Source organism: Prionailurus viverrinus, chromosome D4 (assembly GCF_022837055.1).
Source record: "Prionailurus viverrinus isolate Anna chromosome D4, UM_Priviv_1.0, whole genome shotgun sequence".
Classification (NCBI taxonomy): domain Eukaryota; kingdom Metazoa; phylum Chordata; class Mammalia; order Carnivora; family Felidae; genus Prionailurus; species Prionailurus viverrinus.
This window is the reverse complement of record NC_062573.1, coordinates 14475399-14492092: the sequence shown is the minus strand read 5'-3', so window position 1 is coordinate 14492092 and position 16694 is coordinate 14475399. Positions and strand designations below refer to the sequence as shown.

General features: G+C 38.7%; 1 protein-coding gene and 1 pseudogene across 4 annotated transcripts in view; one reads left to right on the top strand and one right to left on the bottom strand.

Moving 5' to 3' along the window:
* Positions 1 to 16694, bottom strand: part of FKBP15 (FKBP prolyl isomerase family member 15) — a 58183-nt gene that overhangs the window by 22719 nt on the left and 18770 nt on the right. For 3 of the 4 annotated variants that reach the window (XM_047829581.1, XM_047829582.1, XM_047829583.1), the window contains exons 5-13: positions 14149 to 14223; positions 13722 to 13820; positions 11248 to 11397; positions 10398 to 10466; positions 8273 to 8419; positions 5866 to 6008; positions 5321 to 5378; positions 2711 to 2818; positions 403 to 505 (exon numbers count right to left, since the gene is read on the bottom strand). In XM_047829581.1, the coding sequence (XP_047685537.1) occupies positions 403 to 505; positions 2711 to 2818; positions 5321 to 5378; positions 5866 to 6008; positions 8273 to 8419; positions 10398 to 10466; positions 11248 to 11397; positions 13722 to 13820; positions 14149 to 14223 (952 nt within the window). The remainder of the gene's footprint in view (positions 1 to 402; positions 506 to 2710; positions 2819 to 5320; positions 5379 to 5865; positions 6009 to 8272; positions 8420 to 10397; positions 10467 to 11247; positions 11398 to 13721; positions 13821 to 14148; positions 14224 to 16694) is intronic. The other variant, XM_047829584.1, reaches the window with a different exon arrangement.
* Positions 10865 to 10987, top strand: LOC125151074 (uncharacterized; annotated as a pseudogene).

Genomic DNA, 16694 nt, shown 5'->3' with positions numbered 1-16694 from the left:
CACACTCCGGACTTGACCACTGTCCTCATCTACTCTCCTGAAACCAACTCTGCTGGAATCTCAGCAACGGGCTGGCACAAGGAACCTGGGGGTCTCGGGCACATGTGACTCAGACCTATGGTCCCATCGGCTGACGGGAAGTACAGAATTACATGCAGGGGGGTGTCTCCTTAGCTGAGTGCACACTTCCGAAACTGGCAATATCCCACAGCGGGAGACACAGCAGGCAGACCAAATCCATCTCCAGGGCTGAAAACGCCCCACCCAGGGACAAACTGACAAGTTTTACACTCTAATCCGGTTCTCAATACTAAAACAATGCAGCCTAACAATGTAAGGAACAGGGATGATAACTCTGGTGCTGACTTAATTCAAGGCCACAGAGCCAGAGAGGTTCCTTACCTTGTGAGGTCATCTGCGGTAGCACGGGATGCGCTGGCTGGAGAGAGGGCTGCATGGATGGAGTTGCCACCGGCTGTCCAGCTCCTCGCACAGTGTTCACTTCCTGAAACAGGAACAAACATTTTGGTTACTATGTAGTGGGTCCTTAAATGAAGACTGAGGCTGATCGTCTACCCTAAACCTGCTTACCCCCAGTGTTTTTAGGCAAAGAAGAGGAAGGAAAGGCAAGAGTTTAGGGTGTGGGCCGTGGGAGATCCCTTCCCCCTATAAATCATACCAAATAATTAAATAGAGTTAATTTCTTCAAACATTCTAAGTTGTTGATATTTTAGGGACTAAAGCAGCTGTAGTGACCGCTCTCCAGAATGTATCATTTTCCAAGCGAGCAGTTACCTTAAAATTGACCTAGTGTGTTCCTAGAGAACAGGGTTCTCTTGCAAGGAAACCCGGGGAACAGTATAGCCTCTCCTCTTCTGCCAAATAATCCCCACAGACCTCAAGGTACTCACTTAAAATCAGACAGATTGGGTTCACTGAGTCTCTTTTTAGAGTGTTTTCCCCCATTCTTTCTTTTCATAAAAATCAAAGCAATGTTGGTCTCTACTATAATTCTACACAAAATTATCTTCTGAACATTTGCCCAATTCGTACAAGGAAAAGACAAACTTGGGGCACAAAATATGGTGACTGTGATCTGCTATCTTACAGTTCGAAGGCTGAAATCTCTTTGACATTCTTTTACTTTAGAACTTCCCCTTGTCCCCTCATATTCTCAAAAATGTATTATGCATTTCTGGAAAAGTATGACAGTTTTACATCACTGCAGCTCTAATCCACCTAAATGTCTAACAACAGAATGAAAGGAATTTAAAAAATAGAGCTAACAGAACACTGAGTTGCCTTTGAAGAAAACAATGCTTTATTTATTTATGTTAATTATATTATTTACAATGAGTACCTATAACAAGAGGCCCCAGAAATCCTATCCTCCTTTAAAACATTAAATCTACTGAGAGCCTAGGGCACCAGGGTGGCTCAGTTGGTTAAGCAACAAACCCTTAATTTCGGCTCATGTCATGATCTCATAGTTCATGAGTTTGGGCCCCATGTGGGGCTCTGTGCTGACAGCATGGAACCTGCTTGAGATACTCTCTCTGCCCCTCCTGTGTGCCTTCTTTCTCAAAAATAAAGAAAGAAACTTAAAAAAAAAAAAAAAAAGAACTCTTAAAAAAATTTGAACTTCAAAACTACTTAGAGCTTTGCCAGGAAGAAATAAAACAAAATGATGAAAAATAAAGCCTATTTTGGAAAATTTTTTCAAGAGCATCACCTTTGCTTTGTTTTATATCAAAGTCAAAGAATCCTAAAAATCAATCTGTTATGTGTTTCAGTTCAACTGAGAGAGGATGATTTTATTCAATAAGGACCTGACCAACAGGAAAAGAGCTAAGTTAGAACTAAGCTACTTTCATATCATACACCAAATTCCAGGTGGATAAAAATCTTAGATCAAAATATGAAATAATACTTTTAGAAAACACATGTGATGTTTATAATATCTGAAAGTGAGAAAGCTTTCTAAACATAATGTCAAAACATAATGTCAAAGCATAATGTCAAAAGCAAAAGACATAGGGAAAAAACTGATACAATTCATTGCAATAAAATTCTTGAAATTCAGGGGTGCCTGGGTGGCTCAATTGGTTAAGCGTCTGGTCTTGGCCCAGGTCATGATCTCTGCTGTCAGCACAGAGACCACTTCGGATCCTCCAACCCCCCCCACCCCCACCCCCACCCGGCCTCTGCTCCTTCCCTGCTCACTTTCTCAAAAGCAATAAATAAAAAAATTTAAAAAAATCTTTTTAACTTCAAAACAACCACACCATATACAAACCCGAAAGACAAAACAGTGCGATCCGCAGCAAAAGGTAATGTCAGTGGGAACACCAACATGTCCGAAGAGAATCTAGACATTCAATCAACCAATATGAATTGAGCATCTTTCATGGTTTGGGCACCATGCTGCCTCAAGCGTGGTTTTTAATGACAATAGAGATTCTAGAAGAAGGCTAAACTGACTACTTAAAACTTGCCTGTTCTTGTGGCAGATGTAGGAGATTGCTTCCATTTCTGAGGGGAAGTACTAATCACAGTGGAAACACATGTACCAATACTAACCTGCATCGTTTTGAATATAAGCTCTCCACATGATTCTGGGTTACAGGCAGAAAAAGTAATAATTTTAACCAAAAGAACACAAGGTAGAAATATTAGCACTATTCATTCTAACAGAGCCAGGGGGTCATACCTCAATTTCTGAATCATTGGAATCCAGCTGTGGTGGAAGGATGGGCAGCATGGGCTGGCCCATTTTAGCCATCCTAGAGATCAACTTGGCTTTGACTGTATCAGGATTCTAAAAAGAGAAGAGAGTCACAAAAGTCACTATAATCAAGGCTCACTACTTTAGTCCTATGTCTTTGGCTCTTAAATCAAATCCTTCAGTAAGCCCCCCCTGCCATGTTGATTTGAAACTATTTCTTCTACAAAGTAAGAATTAAATATGTCTTGCCAAAGAAAGCACACACGGGTCACAATTAATAATAGCAGTAAAAAATAATTCCCTGTATGTTGGAATGAACACAGGGGTTCCACATGTATTACCTCATTTCAATCAAGTCTCCCACCAGGCGTAATTCTTCTCATTTTACAGGTGAAAAACTATATACAGATCAAGGGAAAGAGGCATTGTAGATGACAGTACCCTCTGAAAACCCTGGGAGAAATTCAGCAAATAGATGTTCAGAAAAGATTTGGGGAAAGAAGGAAACAGGAGCTCTTTGTTCCAATTCAGGTTCATATAACTCTGACTTGGCATTGACTACACACTAGTCCCTGTGCTAGAAGCCTCTATATCTGTTCAAGTGCAGCCTTCAGAGTGGAGAGTACATACCCTGAGGATATAGATGATGATCTATTGGGCATAAAAAGAAATGACCATAACCTCTATTTTCGGATTATTTTAAGCGGTTAAAAACATAAGATATTAAACTTATTTATTACAGGGATGGACAGTACTTTATACAATTTGTAAACAGATATATATTAGGCGCATGTTCTCATTTTTTTAACTGATCAGAGGGACATAATCAAAGAAAGCCGAGTCCATCAAAAGAGGACTAGATATACCATAACCACACAGTGGCATACCCCGATCTAGAGATAAAAAAAGAACAAGGAAGCTTTCAGTATACTAACACGGAAAGATACTGTTAAATATACCATAATGTAAAAAGCATGGAGGACAACATGTATACTATGCCATTTTTTGTGAAAGGATGGAAAAATAGAATATACATTCCTATTTGTTTGCATCTGCATTAAAAACATTAAAAGAGTATATATGAAACTAATAAAAGCATTTACCTAAAAGGAGAGGGAGATGGGATGGGGTAGATGGGGCTAGGGGCAGGAGTGAATCTTTGCAATGTATATCTTCTTATATTGTTTTGATCATTATCAAAACATATGAATGTAATCACCTATTCAAAACAAAAAATAAAAACTTAAATGTAAAAAGAAAGAAGAAGATGGTGAGTTTTGCCTCAATTAAAAAAAAAAAAAAACTATTGCGGCGCTTGGGTGGCTCAGTCAGTTGAGTGTCCGACTTCGGCTCAGGTCATGATCTTGTGAGTTCGAGCCCCGCATCGGGCTCTGTGCTGACAGCTCAGAGCCTGGAGCCTGCTTCGGATTCTGTCTCCTTCATTCTCTGCCCCTCCCCACTTGTGCCCTGTCTCTCTCTCAAAAATAAATAAATGTAAAAAGAAAAAACAAAAAAAAACCAACAACTGTAAAAGACAAAAGAAAATTTTTAAAAAGTTTGAAGACCAGGTGTCTACTGGAAGTTACTGAAGCTTAGAAACGGTGACAACAATAGCTCTGCCTAGAAAGTACCAGAGAACCCACACTAAATAATTTTCGTGACCGTTTGAAGATCCGAGGTTATCATTGTTTTTCAATTTTCTTAATTCTCTGGCTTCAAGTTTTGGGGTTCTGGAGATCACTCGTTATACATACCAAATCAATTATTTGTTTAATAATTCCTGCTTTGGGCTGATTATAAACAAGTAAACCAGGGCTAGAGAGAAATTAATCATCAGTTTCACTCCACGCAATTATCTTGTTTCCCAGCATGGAGCCGAAGGCCCCAGGGCTTTCATCTCATCCTCATGCGGCAAACTCAGATGCCTTCACCGACCAGGCAGGGCAGCAGTCAAGAACAGTGTTCATGCTCCCAAAGGCTTTCAAATCCAAATTCTACTACAACCGTATGCTAGTCTTCTCATCTTGCAGTCAGAGAAACACAGAGGCCCAGTGACTGCCTCAAAGTCAACTAGTTGGTGAATTAGTGCAGGATTCGTCTAAGACAATGAAAGCGTGAAGCCACACAGTGTTAGCAGTAATCATGATAATAACAAGAGCTAATGTTAAGTGAACGCTTACAGTATGCCATACACAATGCTAACACCTCCACAGACATTATTTTATTTAAACTTCATAAAAATCTCTTAAGTATAAAGTGAAGGCATACTTTATGTAGGCTCTGAGCTTAGTGCTTTACAAACAGATCACAAGAACCCTTTAAAAGAACTATGAGAATTATATCCACTTTAATAATGAAGAAGCTGAGGACCAGAAGTTAGATAATTTTCTCAAGGCCACAAGTTTACCAGAATAAAGATCTGAACACAGGTCTGTCCTTGTAGAAGCCCAAGCTAATTTATACTAATTTCCAAGGAAGGGGAAATTAATAAAATAGTGAACTTTTTTTTTTTTTTTTTTTTTGGTCTATCCTACCCTAGGCACATGAAACCTTTTCAGCAGACTTGGGGTGAGGGAGACAGACTTGCATACTCACTGTATTTACTGTCAGCTGTTCATTGAGGGAGTTAGATTTGATACGAAGAGCCGGCTCCCTGAAAGTAACACATATGCTAAGATAAAAAAAAAAAAATCCCAAATCCATAATCTTAAGTCTCAATCATGCTGGATAAGCAAACTGTTTTTGAAAACATTTGTCAATTCACTTGCTGTGAAAGAGAATTTTAATCATTCTTCGGTTTGCACAATCTCTGAAAGTTGGTGAAAATGACTAATTTTCCATTCAAATTTTTTTGATTATTTCCATTTTTTTCCCCTTGAGTATGTGCTTTATGTTTATGCCTTTTACCCAATTTTCTTCCAGGGTCTGGCAGGTATTCATATACATCTGAGTTAGTGGTTTAAAAGACTGTGAGTATTAATCAATTCTTTGTCAGAGAAATCTTCAAGGAAATATTTTCCCCACTTCCCTCATCTCATTTTTTCCCAATTATTTAAAATTATTTTAGTTTGCAACTACACCTTATTTCTTAACCCCTCTACGGATCGCATGATCCGTATGATACAACTTCAGGATCTTACCCTGATTTGAAAGGCACCGATGTAGGTGGTGACACAACAGGGTCAGCAGAGAGGCTGTCCGCACCTGGTATGGGAGAAGGGGCGGCGGAATCGCGGGAGCTAACGCTGTGCCCATCAGAGCCAGAATCTCTGGCAAACTTGACCTGGGAAGAGATCAACCACAGGTGGAACAGGCTACAAAAAAAGAGATCCTGCCTTCTCTGCCCTGCTTTCTTTTACTTATTCTTCACTACACAAGTCATTACCTGTTCCCTTGTAGCAAATCAGAAAATGTAGATAAGCCAATCATCATCATCATCCGTAATCCAACCACGACACAATAACACTGCTAGAGTCTGTGCAGTGTTTCACATCTATGTGTTTGTATATTTTTTACAAAAAAGGGACCATATTGTTTTGAAACCTGCTTTGCTCACTCAGTAATACATTTCCATGTTACTAAATTGCCAATCTACAACATCATTTTTAACTACTGAAGAGTATGTCTAACTTCAAGGGTCATACCCATACCTGCTATTATCTACAGGAAAAAGTCTCTAAAAGACTATGGAAACAGAAGTCTTAAATATGTTGCTACAAAATTTATTTCACCAATTCCTAGTTGTTAGACATCCAGTTCATTTCTAATTTCCCTGTCACATCATAAACAATACTTCTATGAATGACTTTTTATCTGTATCTTTGCACATAATCTTTCCCAAAGTATAAATTCCCAGAAGTTAAACAGTTGGAGAAAAGGTATGTTCATTTTTAAGGCTTTTGGTATACACCACTACATTTCACACCACAAAGGGTGAACTCCTCTCTCTCTACTCCACAAGTAGTGTGTAATGTTCTCTTGATGCTCATCACACTGGGTATTATCATTCTGTATCAGCCTGGTCAATTTAATAAGCATGTCAATTTGTAATTCATTGATTATTAGTAATATAGAGTATTTTTTTTCTTATGGTTACAAAATGCCAGTCTTAATGGATTCAAATTGGTTTGCTATCTTTTTTTTTTTAATGTTTATTTATTTTTAAGACAGAGAGTGAGAGAGACACAGAGTGTGAGCGGGGAAGGGACAGAGAGAGAGGGAGACACAGAATCCAAAGCAGACACCAGGCTCCGAGCTGTCAGCACAGAGTCCGACGCGGGGCTTGAAATCACGAACTGTGAGATCATGACCTGGGCCGAAGTCAGACGCTTAACCAAACTGAGCCACACAGGTGCCCTGGTTTGTTATCCAAGACCAATCATGACTTCCTCAAAGTCAAAGGAAAACTCAGAATATAAAAGCTGTGGAAAAGGCAGCTCAAAGCACATCAGTAAAAGAAGGCTGGAATGACTCAGCAGAGATAAAGGTGTTCAATTAGGAAAGTCCTTGAGAAGAAAAGCATATCATTGGTTGCAGCAGAAAGAACAGCCACAGTGAAGATAATCATAATTTTTATTTTCTACATTATATTTTATAGTCACAAACACTAGCACACCTAACAAACACAATGTAAAAGCAAACAAGGTCTTTTTTTTTTTTTTTTTGGAGGGGAGCATTAATTTATTTAACCACAATTTGTTGCAAATTTTATTGTAGAAATTCTACATATTCACGACAAAAATTTTGGAGGATGTACAAAAGAAAAGTTTCTGAACTCCATTTCCATTCCCCAGAAAAAGTCACTTTTAATCATTTTTTTTAACATTCCAGAAATTTCCTATGAAGATATGGGCAATATACATGTATCTATCTGTATAGATACAGACATACATATGTACATGTGTATGACTGTGTATATACATTTTTATATATGTTTGTTCATAAATATTTTATATATTTACATACACATGCATACACGAGATCATACTATCCATACTAATTTGCAACTTGCTTTTTTCACTTAACAACAGATTTTGCATATTCTGTAAGAAATGCATAAAAGTCCACTCCATGAAAAACCATAACTTACCAGTTGCTTAATGATGGATATTTAAGTTATTTCCAGTTTTTACTATTATAAATAACATGGCAGAGAGAGGAAGCTAAGTATCTCTATCTATGTACAGATATCTTTGCATTATTATGTAAACATAGAGACAAAATAAATTAAATTTGTAGCCATGGAAATACTAAAGCAAAAATCACGTACATTGGATAGGAACCACTATTTTACAGACAGAGTAAAAAAGTTAGTGTAGAGAACTGACTTGTTCAGTCACTACCTCTTCTAGACTCAACAGAGCACCAGGAAGGACATAAACCTTGGTCTCTAGATTCCAAAGCTGTAGCTCTTTCCAACTATACCATCTCTTTAAAAGATAAAAAATAAAATAAAAAGACTTTGAACTTGTTTTTCAAACATATTTATTCATTTTACTTAATGGCAAAAAGGACTCATCAAACACAAAACAGCACAATTTCACTCACCCGCCTCATCTCCACCTCGTACACCAGGATTGAGTCTGGCGACTGAGTCCATCCGGTTACCCCTTCAGAGCCGGCAGCACAGGCTGGAGGGATGACAAGCAACCGCTTCCCTCCTTTTTTCATGCCCAGCATCCCATCCTCCCAGGCCTTCAGGAATCAGACAAGAGGAAAAGCTTATCAGACACAAGCCTTCTCGTAAGACAAAATGAAGTGCTGGGATTAGGATCCTCTCATCTACACTTTCAGATTTGGACCTCTAAAGATCCTAGAGAGAGATCAAGTTCAACTATTCCCCTTGCCACCCCACCCCCCACAGGTTATAAGAATATCTAGAATACTGCTTCTATTCACTTGTAAAAGCCAGCATATTTGGGGCTAGATGAAATACGCTTATCTTAGATAATGAGAGAAACTGGAGGAGAGAATGATATTAAAAGAGAAATAATTTGCGGGGCGCCTGGGTGGCGCAGTCGGTTAAGCGTCCGACTTCAGCCAGGTCACGATCTCGCGGTCCGGGAGTTCGAGCCCCGCGTCAGGCTCTGGGCTGATGGCTCGGAGCCTGGAGCCTGTTTCCGATTCTGTGTCTCCCTCTCTCTCTGCCCCTCCCCCGTTCATGCTCTGTCTCTCTCTGTCCCAAAAATAAATAAAAACGTTGGGAAAAAAAAGAGAAATAATTTGCAACTATGTGGATGGAACTAGAGGGTATTATGCTAAGCGAAATTAGTCAGTCAGAGAAAGACAAATATATGACTTCACTCATATGAGGACTTTAAGATACAAAGAGATGAAGGAAACAAAAATAATATAAAAACAGGGAGGGGGACAAAACAGAAGAGACTCATAAATATGGAGAACAAACTGAGGGTTGCTAGAGGGGTTGTGGGAGGGGAATGGGCTGAATGGGTAAGGGGCATTAAGGAATCTACTCCTGAAATCATTGTTGCACTATATGCTAACTAACTTGGATGTAAAGTAAAAAATAAATACATTTTTAAAAAGAGAGAAATAAAAGCTATCATTCATTAAACACATTTTCCAAGTACTCTGGTAACTGCTTTAGTTGGACTGTATTGTTTAATCCCTAAAATAGCCTCATAAGGTTAGAAGCATTATCCCCATTTTACAGATAAGAAAACTGAGGCTTACGGAGGCTTAAGTAACTAACCCAGGATCAAATTATTAGTGAATTGTTAAGCCAAGATGTAACACTAGATCTATCTAGCTTTAAAGGTCAGGCCTTAACTCCTATGATCTATAAGAAAGTCTCCAAAAGATTCTAAGAAAAGGAGTGATAAACAAAGCTATGAAGAAAACCGAAAACCTTTTTGTCACTTGAGTGGCAATGAGTACTTTTACCAATGAGTACTTTGTAACACCTCAACATTCCTGACACAATGATAGCCCACATTTGTAAAATACTCTGAATTTTATAAAACACTTGCACAGTTGGTAAAGAAAAACTTCACAGTATGAACCCAAGTCCTCAGACTCCAATCCCAGTGTTCTGCCTGCTATATCATAGCTGCTCACAACGATTGGAAAATGATGATTCAAAGCATCTCAGACAGATAAAAATCACCCATTATGATACAATTCTAGAAGAAACAGTTTCACTTCTCTCCCTATGAGGCTACAAGAAGGACTTAATAATTTCCTCACAGTAACACAATGAAAAAGAAACAGTAGGAATTAAAGAAATGTCCCCATCTTTGCCTGAGTGGCTCAGTTGGTTAAGCACCCAACTTCTGTTCAGGTCATGATCTCACAGTTCATGAGTTCGAGCCCCGCGATAGGCTCTGTGGTGACAGCACGGAGCCTGGAGCCTGCTTTGGATTCTGTGTCTCCCTCTCTCTGCCCCTCGCCAGCTCACACTCTGTCTCTCTCTCTCAAAATAAACATTAAAAAAAAAAAAATTGTTAAAAAAAAAATGTCCCCATCTTCAATATATTCTCATAGGTTAAATTTTCCCATGTAGTTTTCCAGATAACATGGAACTTATTTTTCCTACTTTTTAACCACACCTTGCTGGACTCAATGCACCCAGGCTAGAAATTTCACAAATTTAATCTAAATTAAGCCCACTGAAACTAATACAGTCATACAAAGAACACAGTTAACACTGTACCTTGATGACTTTTCCTGATCCTAATTTCAGGCGAAGCAGCTTATCTTTGTTAGCAGTAGAATCCAAAACCTGCAATTTGATCAAAGTAAATGAGGTCAGCCAATTTCCAAATAAATAAATAAATAAATAAATAAATAAATAAATAAATATAATAATAATAATGTGATAGTCAATATAGATCAGCACAGTATTCCTGGAATAAGGAATGTCAAATATACTGGGCAGGGGCGGGGAGGGGAGGGGGTAGGGAGTTCTTAAAAGACCCCAAAAGAAGGGACCACATCATGGCTAAATTGGGACTTGAATGTCCATTTTTTTTTGACTTAGTCTAAAGTTCTTTCTATCACATCATACTGCTTTTGAGAGCTTAATGATATTAAAACACAAAAGTCCATTCTATTTCCAGTATCTATTACACACAAAAAAACAAAGAAACAATTGTTAGGAAAGTCTAAAAAGAAGTTTTAAGCTTTGTGCAGTTGGCAGTATCATAGCCAATGAGGTTTATCTGAGGTGTGATTATTGCTAATACAAGTTTTTAAGACCTAATCCCATCAGAATAAATTCAAGTTTGAAACCAGTATAGAAGGACAAAGACATACACACAAACCATTACCAAAAATGATACTTAGGAGGAAACTGGTTTCCATTCTAAATAGATGAGACCAGGTGGCACCGAACAGATTGAACATATTAGCATTTCATGACTATACACCAAAAGCAGTCAGAGCAGCGTCCCTGAAAGATTTCTATTTGCCAAGAGCAGCAATTCACAGCAGTAATGCTTTACGTATGAAGAGCCCTCATGCTATTTCAGTTACAAAAGCACTTGCAGGCTCCATTTCCTTACCTGGCCCAGCACATGATTCTGCAAGAGCCAGCTGGTATAGGCCACTTCCAAAGAATCTCCAACTTCTACAGCAGGGCCCTCCACTACAACGAGGTCCTGGCAGAGCACTGCATCTAGGGAGGGGGTGCTATTGCACTTGGCAATGCACACCTGTGAGACGAAATCAAAGCAGCATAAACTTAGTTCGAGCTCAGGAAATATTATCGTTAATGCTCTTTTCTAAACAGTGCTGTCCACTAACAAAACTGATTACGTGTTTAGGAATAAACCACTCTGAAGTCAGTAATCCTGCCAGGAATCAAAGTGCTTAAGAGTAAGGCTTTGGAGTCAGACTGTCTGGGTACAGATCTGGGCAACTGCCACTTATTAACTTATGGCCTCAGCCAAATAACTTAACTTCTGTGAACCTTATTTCATACAGGTTATTTTGTAAAATGGAGATAAAAACTCTGCAGTTAAGTTATACAACTTAGTTAATACAAATACAGTATTTGTATCTGTAGTTACTATCTGTAGTTGTGTCTGGAGTATCTGTAGTTAATACAAACACAGCACTTGGCACAGTGCCTGGCAAAGAATAGTAAGTACACAAAAAGCATTAGCTAGCATTACTCTGATGATTTTACTATTTCAGTGTTCAGGAACCTAGGAAAGAAAGGAGGGCTTCTAAAACACTTTCAAAAGGCATTTCTAAAGACAAACTAGAAAAAAGGCCATTTACAAAATCATGCTGCATTCCCAGAATTTGCATCTTCACTACTTACAGATTTAGTCATATTATCTTAGCACAAATCTTAGACAAAAGAGTCAGACACATCTTCATGAATAATTATGGTCATTTTAAAACATGATACACATGAAAAATTTGCTACTCATTTTCTTAAAAGAAAGGTTTTATGGGGTACCTGGGTGGCACAGTCAATTAAGCATCTGACTTTTGATCTTGGCTCAGGTCATAATCTCATGGTTGGTGAGTTTGAACCTTGCATCAGGCTCTGCACTGTTAGTGGTGAGCCTGCTTGGGATTCTCTCTCTCTCCCTCTGCCCCTCCCTGCTCACTCAGTCTCTCTCTCTCTCAAAATAAATAAATAGAGTTAAAAAACAAGATTTCGTAATTGCAATCAATTACAACGAGACATCATTTTTTACCAAGCAAACCAGACTAAAAGAAAAAGGTGATTTCTAAGTGTTGGCAAAGGTATAGTGAGAGAGCAGATATGAATGTGAAATATTATAATCTCTCTGAAAAGCAGTATGCCAAACTGTCTAGAGAACCAAAAAATATTTGGACTCTTTGACACAATCTTCCACATCTAGAAATCTAGCGCAAGTAAATAATCAGGAAAAAAAAAAAAAGAAGACACAGACTTATATACAACAATGCTTGCTACAGTATCATGTCAGACTGAAAACAACCTAAATGTCTAAAAGTAAGGGAATGGTTAAATAAATTCAAGAACATTCATACTATGCAGCTTTCAACAATGTTTCCAAATAATTTTTCATGAGGTGGGGAAAAACGCATTATACATTGTTAAAAAAAATAAGCAAAATATTGAACTCTTAAAGGAATATGCCTATTTACATATATTACCCATAGAAAAAGGGAAACAGGGGCCTGGGTGGCTCAGTCTGTTAAACCTCTGACTTAGTTTCAGCTCAGGTCATGATCTCATGGTTCGTGAGTTTGAGCCTCGCATTGGGCTCCGTGCTGGCAGTGCAGAAACTGCTTGGGATTCCCTCTCTCCCTGCCCTTCCCTCCCTCACGCTCTCTCTCTCAAAATAAATAAATAAACTTAAAAATAAATAAATAAGGGGCACCTGGGTGGCTCAGTCAGTTAAGCATCTGACTTCAGCTCAGGTCATGATCTCACAGTTCATGGTTTTGAGCCCCACATCAGGCTCATGTCAGCTGACAGCTGAGAGCCTGCTTCGGATTCTGTGTCTGCCTCTCTCTCTACCCCTTCCCGCTTGCACTCTCTCAAAAAGAAATTAAAATGTTAAAAAAAACCTTATAAATAAATACATAAATAATTTTTTTTTTTTAAGAAAAAAAGAAATCTAACATATTAATAGTGGTTCCTTCGGGCACTAAGATTTCAAGTGATTTTTTAAAAAATGCTTTTCTAAATTTTCTACAAGGATCATGTAACATTATAAAAGTTCTTTTGAAACACTATTTTTGAAAGATAGTTTTATTTATCCCTTAAAATAATTTATAAAGTGAAAAATGTTTGAAAGAAGTTTGCATTAAGCCTTTTTGCTCTGAAAGTCACATTTTCAAGCAATTTCAATAAACATTCCTATTATTTCTCTGAGCCACAATAAGCTCAAGTGACAAATTTAGTGGTTTTTTTTTTTATGCTTGTCACTAACAACACATAGCAGGTTATAAGTTTCCCATATAGTTTCCTAAATCAAGAGAAATCCAAACTAGTGTTTGGCTTTTCACAATAAGAATAAGATGGTTTTACCTGTTTATTGAACTCCACAGCAGCCTTTTCCGACTCAAACATGATGGACCAGTTTTGTCTCTGGTCATCATAAAAGGTGCTATAGTTATTGGGCCGAACCTGGGGAAAGGAGAGATACTAGGATAACCCAACCACAGGTAGCACAGTGCATCATCTGACTGCCTAAACTCATTGAGAAGGGCCTTGACTGAAGTGGACCCAAAGAGACATAGGGAACTTTCTTCTTCCCTCCTGCCCTCCACCAACCACCCTTGGTCCATTTCCCAGAAGGCAGGCAAGAGACTTTTTTGACAGGCTCTGTTAAGACATCCACACAGACATCCAGGAGCTGAAATAGTAGATCTAATTCCTACCAGGTACGCACAGACCAATCTCTCCTATAAACCCTTCCCAAAGGAGCTAATGATTCCAACATGGGAAGTCTTACCATGAGCTCAAAGTTCAGATGAATCCTGGCAACAGTAACTGGCTGTTGTTGACTGATATAAAGAAGAATCCTATACTGTATTCAAGTAAAGATAGGCAGAAAAAAAAGAGAACGGAAGTTAAAAGGCAATACAAAATCAGCAGTAAGATGTCAGGGGCTGTGCTTCAAAGAGGCATAAAACTCAAAACTCAGTTGATTGCTGAAAGCTTCGATTTTAAATTATATCCATTTTAATCGCTTCTCATTTTGGCCTTATTCTTTTACTGTAATTAGCAATGTCTTTATTTTGTCAGTGTTTCCATTGGTATGAGGGGTGACAAGAGATCTACAAATGGCCAACAGGTGCATAGAAAGATGCTCCACATCATTAGTCATTAGGGAGATGCAAATTAAAACCACAAAAAAGTACCACTTCACACCAACTAGAATGGCCATTTTTAAAAAAGGAAAAATAATGAAATAGTGGCAAGGTATTAGAGAAATTGGAACCCTCACATACTGCTTGTGAAAATGTAAAACAGTACAGTTGCTGTGGAAACAGTCTGGCAGCTCCTCAAAAAGCTAAACAGAATCACCATAAGACACAGCAATTTCACCTTTAGTGCATCCCCCAAAGAGCTGAAAATAGATAATCACCAATGTTTACTGTACCATTATTCATGACAGTTGAAAGGGAGAAACTACCAAAAATGTCGATCATCTGATGAATGGATAAACAAAATGTGTTACCTACATACAACAGAATATTATCCAGCCCTGAAAAGGCATGAAATTCTGATAACACACTACAACATGGATAAATCTTGAGAACATTACACTAATTGAAATAAGCCAGACATAAAAGGACAAATGACAAATATTGTATGATTCCACTTATATGAAATATCTAGAATAGACAAATTCATAGAGACAATGTAAATTAGAGGGATGCCAGGTTGGCTCAGTTAAGTGGCCGACTCTTGGTTTAAGCTTAGGTCATGATCTCACAGTTTGTGAGATCAAGCCCGTCAGGCTCTGCACTGACAGCACAGAGCATGCTTGGGATTCTCTCTCTCTCTCTCTCTCTCTCTCTCTCTGCCCCTCCCTCTTCCTCCCTCTCTCTTAAAATAAATATTAAAAAAAGGAAAAGATTAAAGATTACCAGGGGATATGGGAAGGGAGAATGGAAAGTTTGTTTAAAGGTGACAGAGTTTTTTGTTTGGAGTAATGAAAAAGTGGAAATAGACAGTGGTGAACACTGCTCAGTATCATGAATGTACTTAATGTTATTGAACTGTGCACTTAAAAATGGTTAAAACGGCAAATATTTTCTCTCTTTTTTAATTTTTATAATTTTATTTATTTTCAGAGAGAGACAGAGCAAGCAGGGGAGGGGCAGGCAGAGAGAGAGAGAGAGAGAGAGAGAGAGAGAGAGAGAGAGAGAGAATTCCAAGCAGGCTCCACACTCTCAGCACAGAGCCCGACACGGGGTTGGAACCCACAAACTGTGAGTTCATGACCTGAGCCAAAACCAAGGGTCAGACACTTAACTGAGACTGAGCCACCCAGGTGCTCCTGAAAATATTTTGTTTCATTTATATTTACCACCCCACCGCCCCCCCCACCCCCACATACACACAAAATCATAGTTAAGCAAATAATTACAATTCAATTCCAGAGGGGAGGGAAGAACTTGGGGGCTCACATACAATCTGGTACCAGAAAGTACTTTCCTTATCCTATGTTAGGCAGATAGAGTAAGGGGCTGATCACCTCAATCCAATCCAATTATAGGCTGAACTGGTTAAGGAAGATTCACAGATTTATCAAGAGTTGATCTACTTCTGGGTTGTCTCTATCTCAAGCATTATCTTCCCTGACTTTTGATTAAGAACCTAGAAGGTCTCTGACTCCTTGGTCCTGAAAGTTCTGCCCATCAGACATTCTGAGCTGGGTTCTCCTCCCCCTTAAGTTCAAAATTAGCAAATGTATTGAGATGAAAGTTGTTGCTTGCTGCTTATTACAGGTACTCCCCCTACAGTAGGACTTTATCTCCTATGCACCACAAGATGACAGAAGTTTCCCTCTGCCTTTCTGGCACAGCCCCTGGACTTCCACGCCACCCCAGAATTCTGCAAATGTGCCATGGGGAAAAACTAATCTTGTGTTTGGAGCTCCTCTAGCTTCTGCCAGTATCTCTTTCCCCCAAGAGGTCTCTCTGATTGGGCCATACCTGATGCTTGGTCCACCCCTAGGCACATCAGCAAAAGAACCAAGAGAAGGAAATACTTGGCTCATCGGCTTTTCCCTCTTTGAAATTTTAGTTCCTCTAGTCCACATCTTTTCTAGAGCTCTCCAGTGAATTTTAAAATATAATTTTTGCAATTTATCTGCTTTTTTACAATTGTTGCAGTGGGAATTGCTACTTGCCATAACCTACTGCATCTTATCGGGGCTGAAGGCTGGTGGAGTCTCAATACCAGATTTTTAAAATCCAATGGCAACTCCTAATGAATTAATACATCTGGATAATAATCACGGATGGCTACTACATAACAAAATCAGGG